Source organism: Phaseolus vulgaris, chromosome 10, assembly GCF_051622355.1.
Source record: "Phaseolus vulgaris cultivar YP4 chromosome 10, ASM5162235v1, whole genome shotgun sequence".
Taxonomy (NCBI): Eukaryota; Viridiplantae; Streptophyta; class Magnoliopsida; order Fabales; family Fabaceae; genus Phaseolus; species Phaseolus vulgaris.
In genome coordinates this window covers 32,956,299-32,967,030 of record NC_143507.1, presented here as the reverse complement: position 1 = coordinate 32,967,030, position 10,732 = coordinate 32,956,299, and the positions used below count along the sequence as shown (strand labels likewise).

The 10,732-nt window shown below is 27.5% G+C and overlaps 1 protein-coding gene across 1 annotated transcript; it reads left to right on the top strand.

Moving 5' to 3' along the window:
* Nucleotides 1–8,262: 8,262 nt before the first annotated feature.
* Nucleotides 8,263–9,675, top strand: LOC137819441 (uncharacterized). The gene is made up of 2 exons (XM_068623296.2): nt 8,263–8,426; nt 8,818–9,675. Exons 1-2 carry the CDS (start codon nt 8,283–8,285, stop codon nt 9,412–9,414), a joined length of 741 nt encoding a protein of 246 aa, XP_068479397.1. The 5' UTR covers nt 8,263–8,282; the 3' UTR covers nt 9,415–9,675.
* The last annotated feature ends 1,057 nt before the right edge of the window (nt 9,676–10,732 follow it).

Genomic DNA, 10,732 nt, shown 5'->3' with positions numbered 1-10,732 from the left:
TAATTTAATATGATTTTCGCCTACAATATGTTTCTGGAAGAAACACACATTTTTTATTACTTTTATTATAACTTTAATTGGTATAATATAATGAATTAATTTTGTAATTGCAATAATTATTCTGAGAGATTTTTGCATATTAACTTAGCATGAAGTTGGTGAACAGTACTTCATTTTCTTCGTAAATATCTTATGGGAACATAATATTAGATAATTATTTATATAATGTAAATTTGTTGAAATTATTTTTTTCTATTGTAATGTATTTGTTAAGGCAAAAATTTATTCATTCTTCTTTATTTATTATTAATTTGTGGACTACTAATCTATGTAGCATAGACTGTGACACGGGGACACGGGACACGTGGACACAGATCTATATATTAAATAATTCTTAATTATAGAAATTGACAATAAAGATTTATGTGCACAAGTATTAATTTATATGACAAAATGTGACTTCATAATTTAATATGATTTTCGCCTACAATATGTTTCTGGAAGAAACACACATTTTTTTATTACTTTTGCTATAACTGTAATTGGTATAATATACTAAATTAATTTTTTAATTACAATAATTATTCTGAGAGATATTTGCATATTAACTTAGGATGAAGTTGGTGAACAATACTTCTTTTTCTTCGTAAATATCTCATGGGAACATAATATTAGATAATTATTTATATAATACAAATTTGATCAAATTATTTTTTTCTATTGTAATGTATATTTTATGAAAAAAAAAATTTCATTCCTTTTTATTTAGAATTAATTTCTGCACTACTAATCTATGTAGCAGAGACACTAACACGGGGACACGGCACACGGGGACACGGGGACACAAATATATATATATATATATATATATATATATATTATAATGATGAATTATATAACATGACAATAAAGATTTATGTGCACAAGTAGTAATTTATATGACAAAATGTGACTTCATAATTTAATTTGATTTTCGCCTACAATATGTTTCTGGAAGAAACACACATTTTTTATTACTTTTAATATAACTTTAATTGGTATAATATAATGAATTAATTTTGTAATTGCAATAATTATTCGGAGAGATTTTTGCATATTAACTTAGCATGAAGTTGGTGAACAGTACTTCATTTTCTTCGTAAATATCTTATGGGAACATACTATTACATAATTATTTATATAATGTAAATTTGTTCAAATTATTTTTTTCTATTGTAATGTATTTGTTAAGGCAAAAATTTATGCATTCATTTTTATTTATAATAAATTTATGGATTACTAATCTATGTAGCATAGACATTGACACGGGGACACGGGACACGGGGAAACAGGGACACAGATCTATATATTATATAATAAAGAATTATATAACTTGACAATAAAGATTTATGTGCACAAGTATTAATTTATATGACTACATGTGACTTTATAATTTAATATGATTTTCTCCTACAATATGTTTCTGGAAGAAATACACATTTTTTTATTACTTTTACTATAACAGTACTTGGTATAAGATAATGAATTAATTTTTAATTGCAATAATTATTCTGACAAATTTTTGCATATTAACTTAGCATGAAGTTGGTGAACATACTTCATTTTCTTCGTAAATATCTTATGGGAACATAATATTAGACAATTATTTATATAATGTAAATTTGTTCAAATTACTTTTTTTCTATTGTAATGTATTTGTTATGACAAAAATTTATTCATTCATTTTTATTTATAATTAATTTGTGCACTACTAATCTATGTAGCATAGACACTGACACAGGTACACGGGGACAGAGATCTATATATTATATAATTATGAATTATATAAATTGACAATAAAGATTTATGTGCACAAGTATTAATTTATATGACAAAATGTGACTTCATAATTGAATATGATTTTCGCCTACAATATGTTTATGGAAGAAACACACTTTTTTTTATTACTTTTACTATAACTGTACTTGGTATAATATAATGAATTAATTTTTTAATTGCAATAATTATTCTGAGAGATACTTGCATATTAATTTAGCATGAAGTTGGTGAACATTACTTCATTTTCTTCGTAAATATCTTATGGGAACATAATATTAGATAATTATATATATAATGTAAATTTGGTCAATTTTTTTTATTGTAATGTATTTGTTATGGCAAAAACTTATTCATTCCTTTTTATTTATAAATAATTTGTATACTACTAATCTATATAGCACAGACACTGACACAGGCACACAAATCTATATATTATATAATTATGAATTATATAAATTGACAGTAAAGATTTATGTGCACAAGTATTAATTTATATCCCAAAATGTGACTTCATAATTTGATATGATTTTCACCTACAATATGTTTTTGAAAGAAACACACATTTTTTATTACTTTTACTATAACTGTATTTGATATAATATAATGAATTAATTTTTTAATTGCAATAAAGATTTTTGCATATTAATGTAGCATGAAGTTGGTGAACAATACTTCATTTTCTTCGTAAATATCTTATAGGAACATAATATTAGATAATTATTTATATAATGTAAATTTGTTCAAATTATTTTTTTCTATTGTAATGTATTTGTTATGGCAAAAAATTATTCATTCCTTTTTATTTATAATTAATTTTTGGACTATTAATCTATGTAGCATAGACACTGACACGGGGACACGGGACACGGGGACACAGATATATATATTATATAATTATGAATTATATAAATCGACAATAAAAATTTATGTGCACAAATATTAATTTATATGACAAAATGTGACTTCATAATTTAATATCATTTTCGCCTACAATATGTTTCTGGAAGAAACACACATTTTTTATTACTTTTACTATAACTGTAATTGGTATAATATAATGATATTAATTTTTTAATTGCAATAATTATTCTGAGAGATTTTTGCATATTAACTTAGCATGAAGTTGATGAACCGTACTTCATTTTCTTCGTAAATATCTTATGGGAACATAATATTAGATAATTATTTATATAATGTAAATTTGTTCAAATTATTTTTTTCTATTGTAATGTGTTTGTTATGGAAAAAATTTATTCATTCCTTTTTATTTATAATTAATTTGTGGACTACTAATCTACTTAGCATAGACACTAACACGGGGACACAGAGACACATATCTATATATTATATAATTATGAATTATATAAATTGACAATAAAGATTTATGTGCACAAGTATTAATTTAAATGACAAAATGTGACTTCATAATTTAATATGATTTTCGCCTACAATATGTTTCTGGAAAAACACACATTTTTTTATTACTTTTATTATAACTGTACTTGGTATAATATAATGAATTAATTTTTTAATTGCAATAATTATTCTGAGAGATTTTTGCATATTAACTTAGCATGAAGTTGGTGAACAATACTTCATTTTCTTCGTAAATATATTATGAGATCATAATATTAGATAATTATTTATATAATATAAATTTGTTCAAATTATTTATAATTGTTGCTTTTTTTTTTATCTAGAAACCTGATAATGTATATATGTTTATTATTGTTGTATGGTTTTTAAGATCTTTAGTTATTTATATAATAGTATTTCATTGTATTTATATTTCATTGTTTTATTTGTATTATATTACATTACATTTTAATTTAATTTATATCATAAAAGGAAAATTCATAATTTAATATGATTTTGCTTACAATCTGTTACTGGAAGAAACATACATTTACTGATAGTTTTTTGTAATAATTGTACTTGGTATGATCTACTGAATTCTATTTTTTAATTGCAAAGATTAAATTACAGTATTAAGATAACATGAGGTTGGTGAAGAGGACTTCACCATAAATACGTAATAAATACATAGTATTAGATAATTTTTTTATATAATAATGTATTTGTTCAAATTATTTTATTGTATTGATATTGTATTGTAATGTATTTATTATGACAAAAATATATTCATGAATTTTTAATTATTTATGTTATATTATATTAAATTCATTAATATACTAAAAGTATGTAAACTTATTTATATATATCTAAATAAATTTATTATTTTTAATATTAATATTTAAATATAAAATATTAGAAAAATTCACGTGCGTTGCACGGGTCAACGTACTAGTTAATACTATAAAGGAGTTATAATTTCTAGAAATAGTAAAATTTGATTATGTATTAGTTTGTGAAAATACTAAGTTATTTATCATTTGAGTGATGTCATTTATTACATGAACAAAACACTATTATCCAACTGGTGGCTTAAGTGGTAATATAAGCCACAACTCAGAGTTTGAGAGAGAGATGCCAAAACAGTTATCTTCTCTCTAGTACTCTCATCGCTCAAGTGACAAGTGGTTATTTAAGTGGTGCACACCAGATCTGTGAGATAGTTCTGGAAGTAGGTGGCTTTATGTACAAAGTCATGTTGCTTAAGTGATGTAATGTTTGAGCGTGAGACACAATGTTGACTCTCTTTCCATATAAAAATGAGAGCTCAAACATTTGTTTATACACTCAAAGAAAGAAAGGGTCAAACCAACTTGATTTTCTCTTAAGCTATTATTGTCCAAGTGGCGCAAGTTTACTCAATCAATATAATGTAGTGCTCAAGTGGTGAATTTACAAATTGATCAAGGGACTATCTTCTGTTTGGTGAATACAAGTTTCACAAGAAAGGTTGTCTCGCTCAAGCAACATACCTCTATTTGCAAATACTTGATATTATTTAAAAGGTATGTTGTGTTTGTACGTGTATATGTGCGTATGTTTATGTGTGTGTTTGTATATTGAAAATGGTGTAGATGAATTAAATTGGTTATGAAATAATTTCTTATAACTTTCATTGGTATGTGATGCATGAAATTTGTATCTCATTTTAATTATATGTATGAATTTAATTAGTGATATTTTGACTTGGAAGAGATAAGTTAGATAACCATAATGTTATGATGAAAAAGTTTGTCGTTTCTAATATTAAGTATATGAACACATTCATGAAAGAATATATTATTGTTTATTGATGGTCTAAATAATATATATTAAGACATTAGATAGTAAGAAATTGAGGCATGTTCATGTACCACTTTTTTAGTTATTTGTGCAATGACCTTACCTTGACTTACGAAGATGATGTTTGTAGATAAGAAGTACTTAATGAGTCAAATGTGTCTTTAGTGGGACATATTTGATCCAAAATTTCTAGAAGGTGTTTAACTGTTATTATGATATCATTGAAGTTGAGGTTTACTGACTTAAAATGCTTTGAAATCGATCAACATATATGGTTTGATTTGATTACATTAAATTATCTTGATTTCATGGAGGCGAGGTTATATACCAACAATGTGTTAGGAATAAGTCAAATTTTATTTGTTGGATGTAGTTATTTAATTGGATTAAGAATGAATATTGACGTGGATTTTAAACACAAATTGTGTGATGATTCAAAACTATTTACATTTGAGATTAATTCAAAATTAGTTTACCCATGTTCGTATTCTGTTTTATGATGAACTACTTTGATCATACTTGATATATGAACATAAAATGTTGCATGTTTGGTAGTAGCTCTTGATGAATCTAGGTTGTGTATAGTTTTATAAGTTCAATGTTATATCCTCTTTTATATTCTTAATATTTTGAAAAGCGCACCAAATTTATTATAGTATTTTCTATTAAGAAAGTAGACTTTAAAATTGTAGTAATTAAAACTTTAAACATAAACAAAGTTGATTTCCTGAGGCGTAAGTGATCACTATTTGGAATGACTTATTTGCGGTGTATTGCACAAGTCCCAAGATACAACATGAACTTCTCAGAAAAACTGAGGATAACAGAACTAGCAAACAACTCTTGAAAGAGTAAGAACACAGGATACCGAAAATTATTAGAATAAGAAAAGAGAAAGAATGAATGAGAGAAGCGGAGAAAGGAAACTGTGAGAGAGATGCTTCTATGTAGAGCAAAGGAGAAAACACATATTTATAGAAGGAAAAAAAAATCCTCCTTCGTGAGTAGAACCTCTTCCTGCAGTCAAGGTTGTTGCAGAGAAGAAGGTGGAACCTTCCTGGAGAGTGCAAAGGAGATTCAGATCAGGTCAGAGCACATTCGAGGGTAGCTCCTTTAAGGTAGGTGACAACATCCGGAGGCATCAGAAGGAGGCGAGAGGTTGAAGAACCAATCCCAAAGATTTCTGTGCGGCATCTTCTTCTATCGCCTCTGCAACAACTTCGGAAGGTTGCACCTTTTGCGATAACTAGTTTTTCACAACAGTATTATTATAGTATTTTCTATTAAAAAAGTATAGTTTAAAATTAACTCAACCTCATAAAACTAACTCAATAAAGTGAGTTGCTTTGTTTGGTGTTTCTATTCGGTTCCATTACTTTGATTTGTGTTCTTATTTCCGCACCTTGTTTTGTCATTCATAATCACCTATAATTGTGTTTTTCCTTTGGTCTTATGGAAATGAACATTCACATGTACTTAACATAATTTAACCATAATGTTGTTAATTTACTATTGAGTTGTAAAGTAAATCACAATTAAGACAACTACAATGCTAAAGATAACAAAATGAAAATATGCTAGGATTGAACTTCACCTATCTCGCTATTTTTCTTTTTATCTCTTTCAGTTTCATTAATTTTTATGGATCTCCTATTTCTTTATGTCTTCTTAATATCTTTTTCTTCCATGTACAAATACAAATTATTATCATGTGGTATATTAGGTTTATGACAAAATTTTAGCAATTTTAGTATGTCATATCACTTTAAGACCTTTTTAGAAATTTTACTTCAATGCAAGAATTTTATAAGACTCATGTTCTAATCAACTTTTTCTTTGGTTATTAGCAAAAAAAAAAATATTTTCAAGGAAAATATTCTTTTATTTTTATGACCTAGGGTCCTATTTGAAATCAAATATCTTAAATTTTATGTTATGTGGGAATACTCCAATAGAGGTCCTATAATATGCGAATATTAAACTTATGAGTCTATAGTCCCGACCCTATTGAAATAGTTAGCTAGTTTGGACCACTTAATTAATTTTTCAAATATAAAGAAAGTTTTCAAATAAAATAATTCCACACCTTCATCCATGGTTATCTAAGAAGAAAACCTCTCCCTTCACGTGTCCTTGCGTGCATGTGACCAAATTGTATATTTAATTTTGGAGATCAAATATATAAATTTGGTTGGCCAAATTATGTGGCAGATATTTGGTTAACCTAATTGCCACAAATTTTTATTTAGGAATCCAATTCTCATCTTCCTCATCCTTCACCAACAAAAGGAAAGTGTTTACTTTAATCAATTTTGGTTACTTTATCATTATTTCAAATAGCTTAATATTGTTTTTTAGGTTGTTATCTTTGTAATTGTTTAATGTATTCCTTATCATTTATACATTAAATTTAGAGTTTTGATATATATATATATATATATATATTAAAATTTATTAAGTGCTTCTGTATGTAGATTTACTTTAAATTTATAAATAATATATTACAATATACTTTATTTTGGTAAAATAATCAATATATTGATGTCAATAATCAATATAAAAGGTTATTTTCTACAACTATTTTTGTTATAACATGTATAATATATAGTATTTTATACTAAAGTGAATTTGAAGTTGGTGTTTGTTATACATCAAGTTAAAATATATATATATATATATATATATATATTTATATAAATATATTTATTTAAGATTTTGGATTGGAAATAATTTCTTGATTTATATAAAATGTTGATGAATCATTGGTGTCGGTCCAATGTTTCTTAAAGTTTTAAATTGAAAATAATGTTTTAATTTTCTTATATAAAATGACTCATTGATGTCGAATCACTCCAATATTTTTTCATAAAAAAAGAAAACTAACATCATAGTCATGAATGAATATTGAAAAAGAAGAATTAGATAATGTCTTTGTAGCATTTATGTGAGAAAGGAGAATCAAATTTGCAACAATGATACATATTTACCGTGTAGTGAGACTTAGAACATTAATGGCGCCTGTTTGGACGGCAGAATTCTGAGAATCTACGATAACGGCCTCCCTCAGTTGCTTCGAAACTCAAAAAGTCTAAAATATTCAATGACATAGCAGAGATAAGCTATGGTTTTCTCACCACATTTATTATCATTTTTATTATATATATATATATATATATATATATATATATATATATATATATATATATATATATATATATATATATATATATATATATATATATATATAACGTTGCTACCTCCTCATCAACATGAAGCAACATTTTTACACATCAAAGCTAGCATCAAATTGCACCCCAAGAAATCTCCCATTTGAGAGAAACAAACACATCAACAACATGGCTAATTGGTCCCCTGAAAATGCCAAAAGAGCTTATCTCCAAGCACTCGAAATGGTAAGAACCAAGACCAAATACTACACCTACCTATAAATTTTCAATATTTAAGATGGGTTTGTCTTCTGTTACTTCTTTGCTTCTTTTGTCCAATAAGACTTGCTGTAGTCATGATTTGGTTTAGATCTAATAATCAAGGTAATGAATTTGTTAACTCCTGATTTTGTTTCTTAAGGGAAGAGGGCATGTATAAACATATCTTGATCTCAATTCTTAAAAGACTTTTAACTATACAAAAGTGTTACATTAGATTAAGATAGAAAAGTTGAACATCATATTATTAAAATGATGCAATCTTAAGGATTTTAATATTTTGATTGGTGGTAGTAGTGAAGATCATTGTTTGTAATACCTTGATAAGGTTATGATATTTTTTGTTTTCTTTTGGCAGGCCAAAAGAGATAAAGAACCTGATGTAGCTGAGTTCATATCTGCTCTTGCAGCAGGAAACAATGCACAACTCATGGTGGTGGCCGGTGCCGGTGTGGACAGTTCGGCCACGCTTGCTCTGGCTGCAGCTGCTCATCAAACTGGTGGCCGTGTGATATGTGTATGCTGTGAACAGATAGAGACACGTCCACTGAGAAAAGATCTAGGAGTTTATGCAGATCGTGTTGAGTTTGTTGTAGGAGATGTGAGAAGCTTTCTGCTAGGAGATTACAAAGGAGCTGATTTTGTGCTTGTGGATTGTCACATCAGCAATGCAAGGGAAGCTTTTCTAGCAGCATTTAAAGGTGCCAGCAAAAATGGTGCAGTCGTGGTTGGATACAATGTTAAGCACAGAGCCTCAAGATGGAGACAACTGAGAGCATCTTTTTTACCCATTGGAGAAGGGTTGTTGATGGCCAAAATAGATCCAAATGTGAAGGGTAATCACAGGGTTGTCCAAAGGAGGAGTCGTTGGATTGTTCAAGTGGACAACTGCACTGGAGAGGAACATATTTTTAGGGTCACCTCTCCTCATAAGAAAGTGCAGATTGAAGTCTAAGGCTATAATTTCATAGGTTTTGTTTTGGATTATGAATAATATGAAATGATAGAAGTAAACATAGGTAACATGGTCTAAAGGGTACCTCTTAGGAATGTGTAATAGAACAGAAGCTATTTGGTATTCATTGTTTTCTATTTTGCTTTTTTTTTCCTGTGTCTTAGTGTATATTTGTATAAATAATTTGGCCTGTTAATTTTTTTTTTCACAGGCCAAAGAAGCAGAGAATGTAAAACAGAAAAAGAAAAATTTAGTTTAACACCATGTCATCAGTCATCAAATGTTGCTATGTATCTTTCATGAGTAAGAAAATTAGTTCTACACTACATAAACAAAGATTTTTCACTTGTCATGAATCTTTGATGGATAAGATTAAAATTTTAGGAGAGAATTTCAGTTTTTATGCTGCTGCTATCCAAAAATTTCCTTATGATCTGTTTATGGAGTTATTATTAATGTCACTTGCTAGGTATTATGAGGTTGTAGCTGTTGAAGGTCTTAGAAGTATCTGCATAAACCAATTTTTCAATGCTGTGTCTGATAAAATGAATCTTATTTTAGAGTATTGAAGAATTTCAATATTCCCTCTAACCAAATAAAATTTAATTTTCCTTTTCAGAATAATTTGACATGAATTACACAGTAATAATTAGAAAGTGTAGAAAAGGGTGCATTGTGTTTCATTTACATTCACTATGTCAATGCTGGGAAGTTGAAAATGAATGAGAGGATAAATGGATGAGGTTCTCTAATTCATTTCCAATTTTTTTTTTCAATTTAGCTTGTTTGGGATTATTATATATATTCAAAGGTCAATAGCATGATGAAATTGATGGGAGATTACAGAACAATCTTTTATGGCACTATAAAGAACATCAATTAGTTATGCCAAAATCTTTTATGGCACTATAAAGAACAATCTTTCCTCTCTCCAAAATACTTCAAGGGACTCAAATATCGACCCAAATTCAATTGTTGTTTCTCAAACAGCTTTAGTTAAAGGCTCATCACGGCAAGTAGAATTACTTGTTGCCTTTTCTGCTGCAAATTGGAAATTAATGTTTTCTCAAAGTTGCAATTGATCCCATTTAGTTATCTTCTGAGGGTCTTGTTAGTGTGCTTAGATCACTGGTTGATTTTGAGAAATCATATATGGAAATGAAAAAGTTAAAGAATGACCAACAAGAAGGGATTTCTGCTGAAGATTCTATAGGAATAAGATCCAAGGAAGATGTAACCAGTGATCCAGGTGCTTCTGCTAGGAAGACTGGAAATTATGCAAATTAGGCATAATCAAAGATCTTTCTGAAAGAACTGT

Excerpts from the sequence above, each read along its gene's own strand:
- LOC137819441 (XM_068623296.2), top strand. The coding sequence starts at position 8,283 with ATGAAGCAACATTTTTACACATCAAAGCTAGCATCAAATTGCACCCCA. Across the intron at positions 8,427-8,817 it reads ATCTCCAAGCACTCGAAATG|GCCAAAAGAGATAAAGAACC; the intron begins GTAAGAACCAAG and ends TTCTTTTGGCAG.